Source organism: Pristis pectinata, chromosome 17 (assembly GCF_009764475.1).
Source record: "Pristis pectinata isolate sPriPec2 chromosome 17, sPriPec2.1.pri, whole genome shotgun sequence".
Lineage (NCBI taxonomy): Eukaryota > Metazoa > Chordata > Chondrichthyes > Rhinopristiformes > Pristidae > Pristis > Pristis pectinata.
In genome coordinates this window covers 33,236,427-33,258,591 of record NC_067421.1, presented here as the reverse complement: position 1 = coordinate 33,258,591, position 22,165 = coordinate 33,236,427, and the positions used below count along the sequence as shown (strand labels likewise).

General features: G+C 42.6%; 1 protein-coding gene across 1 annotated transcript; it reads left to right on the top strand.

Moving 5' to 3' along the window:
• Positions 1-1,058: 1,058 nt before the first annotated feature.
• On the top strand, positions 1,059-21,409 carry tmem119b (transmembrane protein 119b). The gene is made up of 2 exons (XM_052032219.1): positions 1,059-1,441; positions 17,944-21,409. Exon 2 carries the CDS (start codon positions 17,972-17,974, stop codon positions 19,097-19,099), a length of 1,128 nt encoding a protein of 375 aa, XP_051888179.1. The 5' UTR covers positions 1,059-1,441; positions 17,944-17,971; the 3' UTR covers positions 19,100-21,409.
• Positions 21,410-22,165: the final 756 nt, after the last annotated feature.

Sequence of the window (22,165 nt, the reverse complement as noted above, 5' to 3'; positions counted from 1 at the left end):
CAGCTAATGGGAAAAGTAAGGACTTGCATTTATACCTTTCCATAACCTCAGGATATTGTTGACAGATACAGCACAGAAACAGGCGCCATGAGACCATTGTGTCCATGCTGACTGCCAAGTACCCATCTACATTGATTCATTTACCAGCAGTTGGTCCATAGACTTCTATGCCTTGACGAGACAAACCTTGTCTAAATAAATCTCAAAGGTTATGACAGTACCTGCCCCAGGCAGTGTGTTCCAGAATCCAGCCATACTCAGAGTAAAAGCATTCTTCCTCAGATCCTCTCCAAACCTCTTACCCCTTACCCTAAATTTATGTCCTCTGGTTTTAGACACCTCTGCTATATTCTGTGGGGCACCACACCCAACGAAGTTCTTTTGAAGCCATAGTTGAAATGAAGGGAATACTGCAACCAGTCAATTCATAGGTAGCACCGGCAGATAGCAATGTGATAAAGAACAGATAATCTTCATTTAGAAATGTTGATTGAGAGACAAATATTGGCTAGAACACTGTGTGAAACATTCCTGTTCTTCCTTGAATTGGTGCCATGTGATCTGTCTTCTGAGATTGACCTTGGGTTTTTATTGCTTCCTCCAGAAAGAGAGTACCTCTGGCAGTATAGAACTCCCTCAGCGCTGCATAGGAGCCTAGGTTATGTGCTGGTCTTAGCAATGGAGCTTGAACCCATTGTCTCCTGTTTCAGAGGTGAAAGAGCGACTGCAAGAGTCACAGTTATATTGCTGACCACAGATTTAAAACAAAGAGCAAAATTTAGGGCAAGGAATTGAACAAACCTGTTCACCCCCACTGATGCTAGTATCCAGAAATAACTTTCTGTCGGTTATATACAATACATTCCATCACAAAAAATAGTTATTTCCTTCTAATTTGTTTATAGAACATTGAGACATAATTTCTTTCTTTTGGAGGGCAAGTTGAAAAAATATTGACAACAGGATTTGCTTCTGCTTATCATTTTTTGTAACTAATTATTCACTTTGCATACAATCTTTGATTCTGCTGAAACACACAGCCGTCACTCTCTCCCTCCCTCCTTGCAGTTTCCTCAGCTGCACAAAGCAAGCGTTCTGGTCTCAGTGCAACGCACAAAGGTCTGACAGGAAGTCTGCTGCTGAAGAATACTACATCCCTGCAGCGCACTCCCCACATTAAACTCCAGGCTAATGAAAACAATCTGTTGAGGAGGAGAAAGAGAGAGCGAGCGAGAGAGAGAGAGAGAGAGGCGAGATCACGAGCCTTATTCCCAACTGATGGCAGGAGGGAATTAAACACAAGAGGAAGCTTTTGCAAAACCAAAGACTGACAAGAAGTTCAGTGACTTCTTCCAACTTTGTCCTTTACCTCCAAGAGCTCCTTCATATTAGCCGCTTGTTGAGAGGACGCTTGTTTTATCCAAACCAATAACTCAACAGGGTAAGTCTAAGTTTATATGCTTTATGTTTGAACTGCTATGAACTACAGCAGAAGCAAAGTATTTTCTCTCTATCACTTTATCCCTTGTCTCCAGCTGCAACAAATTATCTTTCTGACCACTGTGATGAAGTTTACTGCAAGGTTAGCTTTAGTTTAATCTGGTAATTGTGTTTCACATAAGGAGAGAAAACATTTATGCAGAATTTTCTTTCTCTCCCTTTACCATTTCCTCTCCTCAACCCCCACTGTTCTCCATTTCTGTTTAACTTTCTGCATACTTAAGATGTGGATTTTCAAGCTACTAATAAATATACCAGTGGAAACCCTCCCCTCTGCTCTTTTCAGCACCGTGAAGTCAATTGTGAATTACTATTTATGATGCTCCCACCAATAAGAAATCCTCATCACACATTGTTCTTCACAGAAATATTTTCAGCCACCATCATCTTTCTGTCACTGATGGGCAATAGTGATATTGCATTTTAAAGAGGGGTTTCTCCAGGATATTAGTAAACTACATAAAAATAAGACTGAGTGACAGAAATCTGAAATGGCTGGAAGGAGGTGGTAAGGAGCAGCTTTGTCTTGACTTTCTGCCCCAAGGACTTTTCCAATGCTTTCTTTCCTTCCCTTCATTTCCTCATATATTCCTTGCTCCATTTTCTTTCAGGCACTCTCTTTTCTCTCTATTTAACATTCTTGCCTTCCTTGCCCTTTCTCTTCCCCTCCCTTTTTTGTTTCTCAAATGGATTTTGCAGCTCAAGGTTCGCTTTCTCTCATTTCCCTCTCCTCCCGCAACATTTTCTCCTTCCTCTCCTCCGATGCCTCTTTCCATTGTCTTCTGTTTTTTTGCTTGTCAAATCTGTGAGATAAACTGACTGAGGTTTTGGAGCTATTGCACATAATCAGGTCCAGACAGTGGATATTAGCAAGCTGTTTGACCATAAAAGCCATATCAACCAGTCAAGAGAGTGTGACTTCCTCTTGCATCTTCTGGCCAGTAGCATGGGGAATATCATGTAGCTGGTAAGTGAGCACAATGGGAAAGTCCACAGAACAGCAGACCACTGTGTCTCAACTCGTGGCCAATAACATCCCTCCAAGTCATTGATAGTCAGAAGCTTCCAGGAACATCATACGGAAAATGCTTTGACATAGATTCAGGTGTAAGGAGATCCAGTGAACCATTAGTGGGAAAATCAGCTTCCACCTTGATTGTTCAAGATGTTCAGCTAAGGACCAGTAACAATATCTCACATGGTCATTTCAGGGGTGACATGTGGAATGGAGACTGATCCTTGCCCATTTCATGGTGAAATCACCTCTGCTACCTTAGGAGGTTTACTGAAGGCTTTCAGGACACTGGTTATTTGGGGAAGACAGAGGCTTTATGCTCATCGCCCAAATGACAAAGAGCTTTGCTTGTTTGGATTTCTTACTAATTGGCCACTGTCTGTAGCCAAGGGAGGCAAGAACTGATCACCAAGAGGAACCGGTGACTCCCTCACACAGCTCGATAAAACCCCGACCTTTCACTTGCCACTTCCTGGCAACAGCATGGACAAGGTTGTGAAGCTGTTGAGTGGGAGGCTGGAAAGTGACGTTGCATCTAGATCGCTTCAAGTCCCAGGAGAGCGCCTTTGCTCCTCGTCCACCACCACTGGCCAGCTTCATTGTTGCCACGTCCTGCAGTTTTCTGATATTAGTTCTTGCTGTGCAGCTGGGAGATGGTGGGATTAGGATGGAAGCAGGAACCCCCATCAGAATGGTGCCCGTACTCATGGTCAAGAAGTGGGTGTCCTGGAGCCTTCCTGGGCATACTCTGTGCTCCACTGATTCTCACTGGCCTTCTTCTCTAACCCTGCTAGTATTTCTCCCTTGCCTCCATTTCATTTCAGAACAGCAGCCCTGACACAAGCTCTGCCTCTGTACATCTGGTCCTTCTGTTAAACAACCAGATGGTTGATTATAAGTACAATAATTACTTGTTGGTGAGTTCAATAGCAAATTACGTGATCATATTACTCTGGACATCCCTGGAAAGTTATTTGAACTTCTTCCCTGATTTTCTCCAATTTGTAACATAAAGAAATAGGAATTGGAGACCATTCATCCCATAGATTCTGCTCCACCATTCAATAGGATCATGGATGATCCAACATTACTCGTTCACTTTTCTGCTCTTTCCCTATAATCCTTGATTGCCTTAATGATTGGAAATCTATCTCAGACTTAAGTATGCTCAAGAACAGTGGCCTGTAGCTCTCTGTGGCAAGGAGTTCCAAAGATTCACAACCCTCTGATAAAAGAAATTCCTCCTCATCTCAGTCATAAATGGTCATCTCCTTATTTTGAGTCTATGCGCTCTGGTTCTCCAATGAGAGGACATGTCTTCTCAACATTTACCCTGACAAGCTTCCTAAGAATCTTACATGTTTCAATAAGATTTCTTCTCATTCTTCTAAACTACAAGGAGCAGAGTCCCAGCTGCTTAACCTTTCCAAACAGGACAGTCCTCCCAGTAAACCAGTGGGACCATCCCAGTGAACCTTCTGTGAAACAATGAGATAATATCTCTACTTAAACAGGAGAGCCAAGACTGTTTGCTGTACCCTAGATATGGTCCCACTAGAATCTTGTACATTAGCAGTAAGACTTCCAAGCTTATAAACTCCAACCCCTTGAAATAAGAGCCAATATTCCATCAGCATTCTCTGTTTCTGAGGCACTTGTGAGCTAGCTTTCTGTGCTTCATGCTCAAGGACCCCAGATCCCTTTGTGCTGCAGTTTTCTGTGGGTTTTCTCCATTTACTAATACTCTTGTTCTTTCATTCTTCTTTCCAAGGTGAACAACTTCACATTTTCCCAATTATACTCCACTTGACAACATTTTCCTCTATTGATCTCTCTCTGTAAACTGTATCCTCCTTGGAATTTACTCTCAGAATTCGGTCAAGCATAAATTTGTCTACCGTACATTCATTTACTTCCTCCAGTGAGGGTAATGCAGTTGATGCGGTGTATATGGACTTGCAGAGGCTTTTGATAAGATACTACATATGACAGGCTTATCAGCAAAGTGGAAGCACATGGCATAAAAGGGAAGTTGGCTCAGAAGCAAACAACAGAGGGCTGCGGTGAGTGGTTGCTTTTTGAACTGGAGGAAGGTGAACGGTGGCATACCCTAGGGATTGGCGTTAGGGTGATTGCTATTTTAGATCTAGACTTGGGGCTGCAAACCAAAACTTCTAAATTTGCAGATGACACAAAACAGTACCGTGATCTCTGAAGCATAGATTGCAGCTGGATATGAACAGGCTGATGGAGTGAACAGTTGTGCGGTAGAGGATGTTTAAAGCAGAAAAATGTGAGGTAATGCATTTCGGTAGGAAGAACAAGAGGAGGCGACGTAGAATAAAGGATACTGGTCCACACAGGATGGATGAGAAAAGGCACTTAAGGATATGGGCATGCAGATCATTGGAAGTGCCTGGGCAGGTTGAGAAAGCTGTTAATAAGCCTTACACAATTCTGGGTTAGAGTATAAAGACAGAGAAGTCATACTGAACCTTTAAAGAACATTGTTCTGGCCTCATCTGGAGTGTTGCCCTCAATTCTGGTTGCCTCATTATAGGAAGGATGTGGAGGCATCAGAGAGGGCCCAGGGAAGATTTGAGAGACTGGTTCCTGGGATGAGAGACTACAGTTACAAGGATAGATTAGGGAGGCTGGGAATGCTTCCTTTGCAGAAGAGATTGAGGGGAGATCCTCATTCTATAATGAGGAGTCTGGTCAGAGTGGACAGTGGGATGCAGTTCCTGTTGGTGATGGGGTCGAGGACTGGAGGTCACAGGTAAGAAATAAAGGGGAAGGGAATTAATAGCGGCATATGGAACAACTTCTTTACAACACCTGTGGCTGGAATCTGCAATGCACTCCCTGCAGATGTGGTGGTGGCTTTCAGGAGGGAATTGGATAAACATGTAGTGAAGAAAAATTTACAAGGCCGTGGAGAAGGGTCCAGTAAGTTAGTTGAGTAGAGAGCTGGCACAGACACAATGGGCTGAATGGCCTCCTTTTGTTCTGTAACCATTCTATGATTCCAAGTCATTGCTATTCTATTGTAAACAGTTGCTGTCCCAGCACTTATCCCTGTGGCACCCCACCAGCCATGGACTGCCAACCTAAAAATTAACCCTTTAACTCTACTCACTCTTTCCCACTTGTTAGCCTGTCCTCTATCCATGTGGCTTCCAACACCATGGACTCATGTGACTTAATCTTTTGTGAGGCATCTTGTCAAATGCCTCTGGAAGTCCATCTGCTGGTTCCTCCCTATACGCTCTGATCAAAACTTCCTCAAAAATCTGTGATCAATTTTTTTAGAGGTGATTCCTCCCTCGTGAAGCCATTGGATTATGGTTTTCCACATGTGTTGCTATTTCTTCCTCAACAATTGATTCTAACATTTTTTTCCAACAACTGGCGCTAGGCTAATCAGACTTTTACCTCTCTTTTCGAAAAAGGGTGTCACACTGGCAGTCTTCCTGGCTACGCACCAGGAGTTGAACTGCAACAAAGTGTGGCGTCATACAGAATGTGGGAATTTGGTAAGTACGGGAATTGGGTGGAGTGAGGGAGGGGTGCATTGAACAGTTGGCATTAAATGGAAGGAGAAGTGTAAAGTACAACATACTTTCACTGGGACAGAGGTGGAACTCCAGAGGTAACATCAAGGTTCAAAAAGTGACAAACAGCAGAGGTACCAACTCATTGGCAAGCTACATAAGGTGGGTATTTCTACCATTTCTGCAGTTCCTTAGCTTAAGTGAAAGGACTTTATATTATAATAAGTCATGTTTGGGGCAGAATGTGATCCTTGGTGTAATTAGTATTGTTTAATTAAAGGGAGTAACTAAGGAGCTTATGTTAAGGGTAATTGATGGCAGGGAATCTCAAACCCATGGAGAACTCCTCCTATCCAATGTGGGAAATCAGGGACCGTGGCGATCATGTGTGTGGGAAGCGTATCCAGCTGCAGCTGCTGGCTAAACTGCAGATGCATTCACTGTGGAGCATCCGTGATGCTGAGATTTACAGGGATAACACATTTAGTGAAGGCAAGAATGGAATGGGTGACCACCGGGCATGGTAAAGGAATGCAGGTAGTGCAGAAATCCTCTGTGACCATCCACTCTCAAACAGATATATCGTTTTGGATACTACTGAGGGAGAGGGCTTCTCAGGGGAATGTAGCAAGAGCCAGGATCATGGCACCATCAGTGGGTATGCTGCACGGGAGGAGAGGTAAAAGAGCCAGAGTGATAGGGGATTTCATTGACAGGAACAGATGGGTGATTCAATAACTACAGATGGAACTCCAGGATGGTGTGTTGCCTCCCTGGTGTGAGTATCAAAGAGCAGCCACAGAACATTCTGGAGGGGCAGGGGGAACAGTGTTTGTGTTCTTATCAGTTAGAGGGAAAAGGGCTGCAAAATGAATTTAAGCACTTAGGAGATAAAAGCAGGACCTCAATGATTAGCTCCAGTGACATGTGCTGATGAGTAAAGGAATGGGACAATGGACCAGACATAGCTGGAGAAATGGTGCAGGAGGGAGGGATTTAGATTTGTGGGATACCAGAACTGGTTTTGGCAAAGATGGGTCCTGTACAAGCAAGACTCAAGCAGGAACGTAACTGATGTCCTCATGGGGATGGCTTGAAATAGAATGGTTGGGGGGAGGGGGGTGGAAAACTGAGCAGGAAGAGTAGGGATCAAGAAACAAGGACAGAAAAGAAAGACAGAGTAGAATGCAAATGCAGAAGGTGTGGAAATCAAGGTTGAGAGGCCACTAAGGCCACAATACAAAACAAAAGGTAAAATGGTTAAAAATGGCAAAAAGATATACCCAAAGGCTTTGTACCTTAACACATGAAGCATTTGTAATAATGTAGATGAACTAATGGCATCATTAGAAGTAAACAGACATGATCTGATACCCATAATGGAAATAAGGTGCAAGGGGATCAAACAATGATATTCAAGAATATTTGATTTTTAGAAAGGACATGTAGGAAGGAAAGGGTAGTAGGGTAGCATTGTTAATAAAAGATGAAATAAGCACAGTTGTGAGGGGCGATCTGGACTCAGAAGGTGCAGAGTCCTTTTGGGTGGAGGTTAAAAACAGCAAAGCAAAGCAGACACTGGTAGGAGGGGTATAGATGTTCAAACAGAGGCCACACTGGAGGAATGGGTATAAATCAACAAATAATGGGGGCATGTAAAAAAGTATACAATAATTATGGGAGACTTTAATCTTATTGTAGATTAGGTTAATCAAATTGACAAGGATAATTAAAAGAATAAATTCACAGAGTGCATTCAATATAATTTCCTCGAACAATACATTATAAGAACCAACTAAAGAATAGGTTATCTTGGATCTGGTCATGGGTAATGAGGAAGCTTTAATAAATGACCTCAAAGTAAAAGATCCCTTAGAAATAGTTATCATGGCACGATAGAATTTTGTATTCAGTTTGAGAGTGAGAAACTTGTATTGGAAACGATGGTGTTTAACTTGAAGGGATTTACAATGGGCGGGGATGGAGTTAGCTAAACAGACTGGGCAGATTGAGTAGCAGAAAAGACAACAACCAAGTGGTGGCAGGAGTTTAAGAAGGTAATTCATGCCTCTCGGTAAACTTTTTCCCAATATGGAGGAAAGATTCTCAGGGAGGGATGAACCAACCTTGGCTAACCAAAGAAGTTAAGGAGGGTGTAAAGCTGAAAGAGAAAATGTCCAAGAGGCAAAAGTTAGCAGTAGACCTGAAGACTGGGATAAATGTATAACTTGCAAAGACTAAAATGATAGAAAGGAGACACAAAATAAACTGTGAGGCCAAACCAGAGGTCCCAGTGAATATTAACCCCCTAGAGAATGAGGCCAGGGAATAGTTATGGGGAACTAAGAAATGTCAGAAGTGTTAAACAGATACTCTATTCAGTCTTTCTGGTAGAAGATACTTCGAAGATCCCATTAATACTGAATAATGCCAGAGAGGAATTTACTATGGAAATAGTTTAAGGCAAGCCAGTGGAGCTGTAGGCTACTACATCCCCGGGCCCAGATGGCTTGCATTCTGTGGTCTTTTTAGAAGTACACAGTGAGGATGGAGATGCACTGACTGTAATTATCCAAATATCCTTAGATTCTGGAGGTTTTGGGTTAACTCATGGGTATATTGCACAGTCACAGTATGTAGAATCGTGCTTTGGAGAAGTAGTCCATTCTGCCCACTTTGATAGTACCAGCTCTTTGAAAAATAATTAATTTGTCCCACACCTCTTTCTCATTGGCAGTGCAACTGTATCCTTTAGAATAGAGAATTCCATTTGGGATCACCCTTGTGTCAACCATGACTGAGTTTGTAGGACATATCCCTCTGAGTCAGAGGATTGTGGATTACACCCTATACTAAAGACTTGAGCTCAGAAATCTTGTCTGATGCTCTGAGGGAGATAGTCACTGTTTGGAAGAGACATCAAACTGCAGGCATATCCGCCCTCCTAGAGGGGCATAATAGATCCTGTGGAAAAGGAAGAGAATTGCACCTACACTTATCCCTGATCAATATCACTAAAACAGATTATCTGGCTGTTTTCACATTGCGTGGATCTTGCTGTTGCATTTTCCACATTACAACAGACACTTCTTGGCACACAATACTCCAGTGCTTCAAGACATCCTGAGGATGTGACAGGTAGTGTAGTAATGAAGGTCTCTTTATTTGTTACTCTTTAAGCATTCCAGATCATGCAAGCTCTCCCATTTGTCAGGATTCTGTCCCGATGAGATATTCCATGGGAATGAACCCCAGCAATGATCATTAACAGGCTAAGTGAACTACAGGAAGTGCTACAAATCCAATTTTGATGTCGCTCAAATCCAGAGTTGAACATTGACTACAATGGTCTGAATTTGGGGCATGGGACTGAGCTTGGCAACTCTGCCAACACAAGTAACACAGGCCACAAGTCCTCTTCTTTGCTATGAGATTCTACGATTCTGTAAATTCTTGCCTCCCGATCCACAGAACTGTTATTGTGATAGATTTTTTGATTAGTCCTCTGTTTGGTCTAATTGACTGAGCCCATCTGTGCCTGCTCTATCCTGAGGGAATGTTTTTTAAAGCAACTTTTTCTGGGCTATGGCAAAAGAATTAATTGGGTCTAATTGAAGAGCTCCCATAAAGACCTCATACATTCATGATGGGTTGAAAGGCTTGACTAGCAATATGATCAGTATAGTTCCATTTCTCATAGAATCATAGAGTTTTACAGCATGGAAACAGGCCCTTTGGCCCAACTCATCCATGCTGACCAAGTTGAGCACCTGAGCTATTCCCATTTGCTTCCATTTGGCCCATATCCCTCTAAACCTTTCCTCTCCATCTAAATACCTTTTAAACCTTGTAAAAGAAGATTACCAGCTACATTAATGAAAGCATTTGCTCTTCTCCAGCCCCTTTCAGTTTTATATCCTTTGATCCTGAAGTGCATGTCTTGGAAATGGAGATGGTTAAGTTTAACGGCAAGGGCCCAACTCAGTACATGTATCAGCAGAGAGGTCAAAATAGTTATTTTTTTACAAAGGAAATTGCAAAGTCTGTTCATTTTCTTTATATAATACTGTCTTTACAAAGCTTCTTTGATTGTTAATAATGTTTGGTAAAGCCCCCAGCTGCTCAATAAATGAGGAGCTTGATTAGCAAGTATGTGGCCAAATATAACAGAATGGTTCGGGACTAACTAGTTTGCTACATGTTCCTGTTTTCAACTCTGGACAGCTGATGCAGTCACTTCAATGTACTTTATAGAAATTAGTTTAATTGGCTTAAAATAAATCTCACATTTTTGCTTTAAGTCACATATTGGTTTCTGGACTCTTGTTCAGATGTGACAGTTCAAGTAGATGTGGTTTTGTATTCTGCTGCCTTTCTTCTTAGTATATCCTGTCGAGGCTGATAACAGGATCACTGTTTCGTATAAATAGTTTATTCACTAAGTGCCTGGCCACAGCCTTTCAATCAGCAGTAGTCCAATGCAGATCCATCCCTTGTGGAGTCAACTGGTTTGATCCAGGCACCCATATCACTCTCCTTTTCCTAGACACTCCCCTCCCCCTCCCCACCTCCCCCTCCCCTTCCCCCCCCCCCCACCTTGACTGACTCATTAAAGTCACTTAGATTTCTTCTATCACTGCACAAGTTGAAAAGAAATGTTCTTGAAAACTTAGTCCCATATTTGGAGCGTTCCACTCTATTTATCATTTGCATGCACTGCCTCCTATTTTATTTTTGCTTCCCCCTTTCACTCCTCCTCTTTCTTAATTCCTCTATCTATTTCCTTTTTCTTTGGCTGTCACATCTCTTTCAGTAATATTCAGCCTCACTTTATCGTTCCATTCTGGTATATTCTCTCGTTCTCTTTGATTTATTCTTATTACCTCTACACACTCCCTTTGTTGTCTCGGTGACATCTCTTGCTAATCTTTTTCTCCCTCTCATTCTACACCCATCACAGAATACATGCTAGTGCCCAGTGGTATTGGTATTGGTATTGGTTCACCGAGGTACAGTGAAAAGCTTGTCTTACAAACCGATCGTACAGGTCAATTCATTACACAGTGCAGTTACATTGAGGTAGTACAGGTAAAAACAATAACACTACAGAGTAAAGTGTCACCGCTACAGAGAAAGTGCAGTGCAATAAGGTGCAAGGTCACAACAACATAGATTGTGAGGTCATAGTTCATCTCATTGTATAAGGGAACCATTGCTAAGTCTCTTACTGATGGTCCTAGATCACCCCTTTATCTTTTACTCTTTCTATCATGACTTGAACACTTGCTCCTTGGTAATTTTCCTCTTTCTTTCACTATTCTCTTTCATTGGTTCTCTGTCTCACTCCTGTTCTCCGTCTCTTTCCCTCCATTTTTCCTATTCCCTTTATTTGTTTCTATCCTATCCTCTACCTCACTTACTCACTCACACAATACTTTCTCCTCTCACTTTTATGACACAATTTTTTTCTGTAGCCCACATTTTCTTCTTGGGCTCTCTCACTTTCCTATCCCTGTTCTCTCTGTCTCTTGCTTTATCCTTCCTTTAACCTCTCCTCCCTAATCTGGCCAAATGAGAATAGTAACCATAAGGATCTAAAAACCTAACAAAGCAACACTCTGTACACCATATCCTTGCTGTGTTTCCACCTTGCTGAGCTGGCCTCCTGTAATGTTTGGAGTCTGCTATAACTCCACAGATTGACAGAACGATGATGATGGTTTCAGCTAGATTAATCAGACCTTTGACCTCTTTCAACCTTGCTTTCTGGAGAGCGGCCCCTTTTAATTTCTGGTGCTTCAAGGCCCATTTACAACTCGGTATGGGACTTTATAATAAATTATATTTCCAAACTTTGTCTGGTCCTTTATTTTCTACTTTTCTCAAGTTAAGTAAGAAAACAAAATCTACAGTTAGCTAAAACAAACTGATTGAGCTTGGGATCCAATTTGTTTTTTTTTAAAATGTGCCCTGGACATCTGAAGTAAAACCACATGTGCCGCTGTTTTCCCAGAAGCGTTGTCCAAGAATGTGGGAAATCTCACTTTATCCAATGTCTGACAGGTACCAGCCTCCCGGGGACTGGCTTCCTCTAATTATTCTTTCTTCCTGTCCTGGATATGCTGACTTATTGTGGTGTAGAATCACAGTCAGCAGATGCCCTTTTACCCCAGGGCACTTGCTAGCTTGCCCAAGTGGCCATTCTTTATGCACAACAGGAATATCCAGCTCACCAAAGACCTCAACCCACATCTGTATGGTTATTTTGATTGGCAAGCAGGATACACAACCACACTGCCTGCACTGAAATTCAATGGCAATTTATTCTTCTGCCGGTATCACCTGGGGATTGAATTGGAGGAACCCCAAGACCCCTACAGCTTTGCTATACAGAGTTAAACCCCTTGAGTTACTGGTGAGTTAACCTCCAGGCTCTAAACTATCAAGGGTGCTACTGCAACTTTTCACCAAATATTCTACTCATCACAATTTAGTTTGGTGTAACATAAAGTTGCATCAATAGAAAAATCAGACAATTCAGCCCATCAGATTCATGCCGGCATATAAGCCTTCTCTCATCTTCTTTCATCTAAGCCTCTCACCAAATCCTTCTATCCCCTTTCCCTCTTGCACGTATCTAGCTTCTCCTTAAATGTTTCTGTGCTACTTGCCTCAAACACCCCATTTGTTTGTGAGATCCCTGTCAGCTTTGAGTGAAAATGTTTCTAAAGTTGTAATAACCATTAGTTAGTGATAAGAGAAAGCGTAGTTAAAGATGTCACAGCAGAACACTTAGAAAAATTCAAGGTGGTCAGATAAAGACAGCAAGGTTTTACGAAAATGAAACAATTTATTGACTTATGTGAAGAAGTGACAAATGCTGTGGTTAAAGCCCTATACTTAGATTTCCAGAAGGCATTAGATAACGTGTCACATTGAAGGTAATGGCAAAAAATAAGAGCTCATGCTGTAGGAAATAATGTTGGTGTGGACAAAGGGTTGGCTGGCTAACAGGAAACAGTGAATCAGCTTATATTTTTCTGGTTGGCAAGATGAAACAAGTGATGTGCCACATGGATCAGTGCTGGAGCCTCAACTTTGTACAACTTGTATAAATGATTGGGTTGGAGGCTCTAAAGATGTGATTGCTAACATTGGTAATGATATAAGAATAGGTGAGAAAGTAAGTTGTTCAGAGGAGTCTACAAAGGGATATGGATAGGCTAAGTGAGTGCACAAAGATCTGGCAAATGGAATTCAATGTAGCAAAATATAAAATTGTCCATTTTGTCCGGGAAATTAAAAAAAAACATATTATCCAAACAGTGAAAGATTGCAGAGCTCCTGGATGCAGAGGGATCTGGGTATCCTGGTACATGATTCCCAAATGGCTAGTACACTGGTGCAGCAAGTAATTAGGAGGATGAACAGAATATTATCATTTACTACTGGGGGAATTGAATATAAATTGAGCATTTATATTTGGCATTGGTGAGAACACATTAGGAGTATATAGGTAGTATTAATCCTCTTATTCATGGAAGGATGTTAATGCATTGGAAGCAGTTCAGAAAAGGTTTATTAAACTAATACATGGAATAGGTAGGTTACCTTAAGAGGAAAAGCTGGACAGGCAAGGCATGTATCCACTGGAATTTAGTAAAGTGAGAGGCAACTTCATTTAAAAGATCTTTTAAGATAGAGAGATCTTGACAGGGTGGGTATGGAGAGTACATGTACTCATGTGGAAGAATCTAGAACTAGTGGTCACTATTTAAAAATAAGGGGTTGACCATTAAAGACAGAGATGAAGCACTAGTGTCCTGAGTCTTTGCAACTCCCTTCTTCATAAGGCAGTCAGAACAGAGTTTTTGAATATTTTTAAGGCACGGATAGTAGATAGGTTCTTGATAAGCAAGTGTGTGAAGAGATACCAAAAGCAGGTGGGAATGTGGAGTTGAAATCAGTTCAGCTGGTCCTGATGCAGGGCTTCAACCCAAAATATTGACAAAATAGAACTAAATAGTTCTGTTTGTTTGTCTCTGGCTTTGAACTCCTCAATGTGCAAACATTTTTTAAATAAAAGACAAACTGGTGGACAAACTCAGTGGTCAGGCAGCATCTGTCAAGGCAGAGGGATGGTTGACCCAAAACAGCAACTATCCGATGCTGCCTGACCTGCTGACTTCCTCCAGCAGTTTGTTTTTGCTCCAGGTTACAGTATCTGCAGCCTCTTGTGTCTTTTACTCAAGGCTGTACCTCATGGATTTTCAAACACAAGGGATGGGCCACTGCACAGGAGACTGATACAAGGCACAAGATCAGTCTCACTACAGTACTGTAACTCATGTTTTCACTGGTACTCAGCTGCGGATATTTCTCAGTGACACCCCATACAATAACATGAAAATAAACTCAAGGAGTGGCTGGGCTCGGAATGCTTTGCCTGATAGAAAACAGATACAGTGTAACTTTCAAAAAGGAATTGGATTAAAATTTGAAGGAGGGAAGAAAGCTTCAGGGATATGGAAAAAATGCTTTGGAGTGGGATGAACTGGATTGCTCCCATGCACAATCTGTCACACACTCGTTGGGTTGAACAGTCTCCTTTGTGACATATTGCTCTATAATTTTTTTAAAGACAAACAAGAGACAAACAAGGCTCTTTTTTGTCTTTTAAATTAGCAAATGGATTTTGTTCCTATTTCAATTTCCTGCCCTGTCAGCCAGATCAGGAGCTGCTCTTGAGTGTCCATGTGTTACCGCACTCACTGCGCAGAGATCTGTACTTCCGGGAGAAAGAAACTGCAGATGATGGAAATCTAAAATGGAAGCAGAAAATGCAGGAAAAACTCAGCATCAGTGAAGAGAGAAACAGAGTTATGTCTCAGGGCATTTTTTCCAGGCCATGTATTTGATTGTGGTTTCAAACTTATGTGTAATGTCTTTGCTTTCAATTTTTTCACTTGACTGCTTCCAGTTTCCACCATCCATCCTCAGCATTACTGTTGAGCCTACCGTTAAAAAGATTGTTTTTAATTCAGGCTGGGTGCTGGTTATTGGCCACTAGAGGCCCAACTAGGCAGTTAGGTGTTCAGTTCAGTGCACACTGTCCTGGTGTGGGCTATGTACAATTCATTAATGACACTTGTGAACCACTGGTTAATGACAACGCACAGAAAACTGATAGTAAATTAATCAGTTGCCCCAAATGGCAAAGTAAATATGACCAGATGAGGCTGCTTCTCATGTGTTCTGCTGGGTCTCTACACTGTGTGCAGTTCTGGTCACCTACCTACAGGAAAGATATCAATAAGCTTGAAAGAGTGCAAAGAAAATTTATGCAGATGTTGCTGGAACTTGAGGACTTCAGTTATAGAGAAAGGTTGAATAGGTTAGGACTTCATTCCCTGAAGCACAGGAGAATGAGGGGAGATCTTACAGAGGTATATAAAATTATGAGGGGTTTATATAGGGTGAATGCATGCAGGCTTTTTCCCCCACAGGTTGGGTGAGACTAGAACTAGAGGTCATAGATTAGGGTGAAAGGTGAAATATTTAAGGGGAATCTGAGGGGGAGCTACTTCACTCAGAGGGTGGTGCGAGTGTGGAATGAGCTGCCAGTGGAAGTGATGGATGTGGGTTTAATTGTAACATTTAAGAGAAGTTTGGATAGATGCATGGATGACAGAGGTATGGAGGGCTTTGGTCTGAGTGCAGGTAGATGGGACTAGGCAGAAAACTAGGCCAGCATGGACTAAATGGGCCGAAGGGCCTGTTTCTGTGCTGTAGTGCTCTATGACTCCATGACTCTATGACTGCAGGGCTGACTATAGCAATCCAGGTCATTTTTTGCTGATCTGTCAAATATTTTGTTCGTCTAACAGTTTGAGCAAGAGATGTTCCTGAAGGACAAATAATTCTGAATCAAGCCACCAAGTCTGAGTGACCTGCAACCTGTGTAGAGATTTTATCATTCTCCATAGCCCCTGAGGTTCTATATGGTGACTCACAGAAACAAAAGCTCAGAGTCTGTTGCTGTCCAATGGCTGCGAGGATCGTTTATTCTGGTGTTGGACTGGTATTGTCTCTGTTCCAGTGTCTGCTCGTCCACAGCTATTTCTCAACCCATGGGAGCAATAGCTTTGAATGTTGACAGATTGGAAATGGCCAGCAATAAGCAAACACTTTCCACGCGCTTTAGGTGAATCCTACAAAACACTGCTTTAAGCTAGTTACCTCCTAATATCAATTTTCATTGACTTCCATTGGGATACAACAATATTAGAAGAGAAAGATCACTGTCACCCATTTCACACCATTGTACAAAGTCAAAGCAGGATCTGGACATTGCTGGCAAGGCCAACAATTAATGCCTATTCCTAACTGCCCTTGTATTGACCAGCTGCTTCAGGGGGTAGTTACATGACTACCACATTGCTGTGGGTCTGAAGTCACGTAAAAACCTGACCAAGTATAGAGAGCAGATTTCCTTCCCCAAAAAGACATCAATATATGGATACTTCAAAGATTGCTAAAGGATACAGCAGGATATAGATCAGTTGCAGATATGGATGGAGAAATGGCAGATGGAGTTTAATTCAGGCAAGTGTGAAGTGTTGCACTTTGGGAAATCAAATGTAAAGGGAAAGTACACAGTTAATGGCAGGATCCTTAACAGCATTGATGTACAGAGGGATATTGGGTTCCAAGTCCATAGCTCCCTGAAAATGCCTGCTAAAGTTGATAGGGTGGTAAAGAAGGCATAAGGCATGCTTGCCTTTATTAGTTGAGGCATTAATTTTGAGAGTCAGAAAGTTGCAGCTTTATAAAACTTTGGTTAGGCTGCATCTGGAGTATTGCATTCAATTCTGGTTGCCCTATTATAGGAAGGGTGTGGAAACTTTGGAGAGGGTGCAGAAGAGGTTTACCAGGATGCTGCTTGGATGAGAGGATATGTGCTATAGGGAGAGGGTCGTTTTCTCTGGAGCGGCAAAGGCTGAGGAGAGACCTGATAGAAGTTTATAGAATTATGAGAGGCATAGATACAGTAGACAGCTGGTATCTTTTTCCCAGGGTTGAAACATCTAATACTAGAGGGCATACATTTGTGAGAGGGGGTTAAAGGAGATGTTTGTGGCAAGTTTTTTTTTACATAGAGAGTGGTCGGTGCCTGGAATGCACTGCTAGGGATGGTGGTGAAGGCAGATACGATAATGGCATTTGAGGCTCTTAGATGGGTGCATGAATATACAGAGAATGGAGGGATACAGACCATGTACAGGCAGAAAGGATTAGTTTAATTAGGCATAACTAGCTTAGTTAGTTTGGCACAACATTGTGGGCCACAGGGCCTGCTCCTTTGCTCTACTGTTCTATGTTTTATGTTCAAATGCAGCCTTTCCATAACAATAAGGAGCAAGAATTTCATTAACTGCTTTTTTTCCCCTTTTTAACCCAGGACTGCTTGTGGTAGTGAGCACCAACTTTGTCCCAGCTGAGGCCATCTAATTCAGCACCTTACCCTGGAGCAGCCCTGGGACATATCTGTGTAGCTTCCCAATGAAAAACTAAGATATTTCATCCCGAGAACTTTCGAAAAATATTGGAAGAGTATAATACTGCAGATGCTAGAAACCTGAACTGAAACTGAGTAAATGCTTAGCAGGTCAGGCAGCATCCTTGGAGAAAGAAGCAGAGCTGTTGTTTCAGGCTGATGAACTTTCAACAACACATTGATAAACACTGACTTGGTTCTCTCTCCAATGGTGCTGCCTCACTGGCTGGGCTTTCCTGATATTTATTGCTTTTATTACAAAAGGACTGACTCTTTCAATTTTAATCTGCTGCTTTGTTCTTTTCCTGCTTTAACAGACCTTGGACCCACCTGTGGAAGTCAACAATGGCCATTTGGTTGATGTTATTGCAGTTTGTCCTCACAAGCATGTGCCCATGTACAGCAAGATACCTCCCCAACAGTACAGATGTTGTATCACTGTCTTCTGCAGAAGCATCTGGTAGTTATGAAACTGAAGGCACGAGTACTGATGTGGCACTTCGGACCAGCGAAATCTCAGATGTTGACACCACCAGTGTAGCCTACACCTCCTCCCCTGCTGTTACTTCTGCCAAGCCTGGCCTCCTTGGCACAATTATAATGGAGTTTATTTCGCAGTATGCCGTCTTCATCATCATTGCTGCAGTCGCTCTGGTCCTACTGCTTATCATCGTGTGCACTGTGATATTTATGAAGCTAAGCAAGGCTTCAGCCTACTACCCATCCTCTTACCCCACAAAAAAGTATGTGGATGAGCAGGACAAAAGGGGTTCCAGCAAGAACTTTGAGGAGGTCACTGGGATGGTCAGTGATGAGCCCAAGGAGGATACGATCAACTCTACAGAGCAGCTGCAAGCCAACATCCTCTCAGCAACTCACAACCTCAAAAAGGCGACACCATCCAAAGGAGAGGAGAAGCAAGAGGTTGGTACATCAGGAAAGGGAGAGCCTGACCAGGCAGTGGGCAAGGAGGGAAGGAACAGTACAGAGCCAGGAACCAATGAGGAAGGCCCAATGTCTGACACAGTGGAGAACAACACTGCCAAAGCACCTGAAGGGGACTGGAAGGAGGAAGGGAAGGAAATACCAGAGCAGGAAGACAAGGGAGGAGTTGAAGGACCAGGAAAAGGAAACAGGGGAAATGAGGAGGAAGAGGGAAAGGATAAAAAGGAGCTGGAAACTGGAGCAGTCCCGGGCACCAACTCTAAACAGCCATCTGCCAGTGACATGGGGAGCAAGTCCCCCCAGACTGCTGATCAACCACAAGTTGACGCAGACGCAGACCAGTCAATGGCCTCAGACAAGGTAGATGGAGCAGAGGGCCAAGAACCAAAGGAAGTTAAGTTTGCCCAACAGGGTTTAAGTGAATCATCTACTGTTGCTGAACCCTGTACAGATCATTCCAAGGATCTAGAGGAAACCCCACTGATCTCGAAGCCCAATGGCGCACCCAGTGACATCAGGGCTTTCTAAACGACCAAGCACAGGCCAAACCAACCTTAGATTGATGTGAAGGTTAGTTGAATGTTGACCACCCAGAGAATTTGCTCAGCTACCACCAATACCATTCATTTTCATGCAGATGCTTTCAAAAACATATTTTGCAACATTAGGATATGCAAGAGAACCATTTTCAGGAAAAGAAAAACTGAGAAAAAAAAATCAAGGTTTTATTATTTCTCTTCATACAACAAAAACTGGTATCCCACACTTGTGAGACTGATTTTAGTTCCCTCCATATCAAGGGGAGAAATCAACCTAAAACTGGGATAACTTTAAACATTCAACTATCCAATTTGCTCTTACTTTAACCACTTTAAACAACTGCAGGCTTGATCAACAGTGGTGATGGTTTAAATTGGAAGAATGTTCAGTCAGGTCACCCACAAACCAAAACTCCAGCCTCTGATTTGTTAGCTTAAACTTATGTCAATCGTGCTGCCAGCCCATCTCCCTCATTAGCGACTAAATTTAAATTTCAGCCATCCAACTGGATCTTTGAGGTTCATACAGTACAAGAAGCCAACTTTGAATCCTTGCTTCTGGGTCTACTGATCACCTGGGCTCAGGGAAAAGCATGACAAGTTGATAGCCCCCTTCAAATCTTCCTGCAAACTGGAATGTAGTGAATAAAGATCTTCCTCTTCTCTCCAAATTGTTAACACGTCAGGTTAAGGGAACAGTTCCATAGGTATGGCCCATTCATAGGCCTTCCAAAGAAGCCATTTGCTGTAAAAGCAGCTAAATAATATCACTTTTCAACAATCAACAAAATGCTGGATATCTTAACCCTTGCATTGGCAGGACCTGAAGATTAAAATGCTCGTTATTGTGAGGAATTATCTACCGTGGCATTGGATAATCCAATCACAAGTGCCCATTGAATGAAGAAGCTCAACGCAAAGAGTTCTTTTTTAAAGAATTATTATTAACATGGATTGTTCAGGCAGGATCTGAACAAAATTAAACATATAGCAATTTTAATTGGGGTAAAACCTCTTGAAGGAAACTTAAAGCTTCTCAGACTAAATTGCAATAGCCAATCATATAGCTTGAGCATAACTCTCATTTTAGCAGTAACTTCAGCCATGAGTTCTACTTTACTTGTATGATTTTTTAGTAAAACTAGGCACCATTATGACAAATGCTTTGGAAACTACTAGAATCCAAAAAGCTGGGTTCTTTATGTCTGTTACCAATGTAGAGTGAGAGACACAGGGAGTTTCCTGACTCAGGGTGAACTCAGTGCAGGTTTAATCATTAATCACCTACTAGCAAGCAGTAAACCTGGGGAATCAGCCATGACCACAATTCAATGGTATCATGTTCAGGGAATCAGTTTTTAAATTACATTTTTGTCAGACTGACAAATTATTCCAATCTTCTGGGATACTGGGGTCCCGCTCTCATATGGAGAGCTTGGCAACCGGCTCTGAAAGGAAGAGTGGTGTCTGTGGTTGGAGTTACTTGGGTAAGGCCATATTTTTGCTCTTCTCCCATGGGTGCTGGAGTCTCAGCCTTGTCCTCCCCAGAACAGCTCATGCTGGGGAAAGAGTGCAGGTGCAGATCTGGAATATGGAGGGGGAGGGATCAAAATGGTAATATTGGAAACCTTGAGATTCACAGCAGATCATCACCACCAGGCTACAGTTGAGGTGCAAGTTAGCTGCTGCCCACTTTGGGAAGACTCCCAACCTCTGCCTCTACTATTCTTGAGGAAGCTCATGCGGAGGATCAGCACATTTTGCATCTGTTTTATTAACTGCAATTGCATTGGACATTTTTAATCCAGCATATGCCTTTTTTCCAGATTTGATCATGTCCAACCCCTCCTTCTGCTCCCAGTCATGCCCAGTGAGTCTCTGAATTGAGTGACATTGCTTGGAATAGACCAGTGGACAGTGGTGGTGGTTGAGGCAGGGGGTGGAATGAGGAAAACTGCATAAGAGGAAACATGTGGTGACCGCTCTCTGGCATTCACCACCCCCCCCCCAACCCACCCCCTCCACCCAACCCTCGACTTTTTCCCCACTCCACTGTGGGGTCAAGTGCTAACTATGTGGGGCCGTGGCATTGAATTTCCACTCAGTGCTTTGTGACCCGGCACACACCCTCCCAGGATGTCCAACTTCATAGCAACACCTCCACTGTCCTGCACTGAGGACCTCACATAACACCCAGAGCTGGTCAACGTGAACCTTTCTGTGTAATGCTTTTTTGTTAAGTTCTGAGATCGCTGTAGTGGAACTTACTGCTGGCAATATACAATAAATCATTTTTAATAAAACAATGCCTTTCCGATCTTTTATACATGCATTTTCTAATCCCTCTGGGTTTCTTTCCTGCACCTCTCCACTCGCTCACCTGCAGGGATCTTCCTCCTACAGGGTTTCGGAAATGACACTACGTGCAAGTTTGGTGAAAGAAGCAGGAAGCTGAGTTGTCAGCCCTCTAACCAACCTGAAAAACAAATGAGTGACCTAACTGAGGTCACCCCAAAAGCACAAGCCAGGGATTGAATCCACAGTGGTCCATAAAGGTACCTTTATTTTTTTTATTTACACTGAGCCATCAGGGAGCTGAACCCTTTTTCCCATCCAGTTAGTCGAGGCCCAAGCCATAGATGGTACATTGAGACCCCATTCCAGTGGTGAAGTGAGTCTCAGCACCACTGCATACGTAGGGTCATAAGTGCTCACCGAGCACAGAGGTCTGTGTGGATAATTCATTTACTTTAATCAACAGCAAGGCAGCTGTGACCTTCTGTTTCCAGAGGACTATTTCTGTGCACAGGAAGCTGCAGTTTCATAGTCCACGATCTCAGCATTGGTTAACAAGTTGTTGACTGTAAATGGGAGGAAGGGAAGTTCCAGGCAAGTCTCCTTCGGTGAAGGTACTGAGATAATAATGTGAGCCATTATTATCTCAGTACCTTCACTGAATGCTAGGCGAGACATAAAGCTCTCTGGGTTTAGGTGCTGCCCTTTCCGTATGGACCTGGGATTGCAGTCATCACCCAATGGATCAGACAATGGGTTT

What these genes read in the sequence shown, in the direction of transcription:
- tmem119b (XM_052032219.1), top strand. Translation starts at nt 17,972, where the DNA reads ATGGCCATTTGGTTGATGTTATTGCAGTTTGTCCTCACAAGCATGTGC.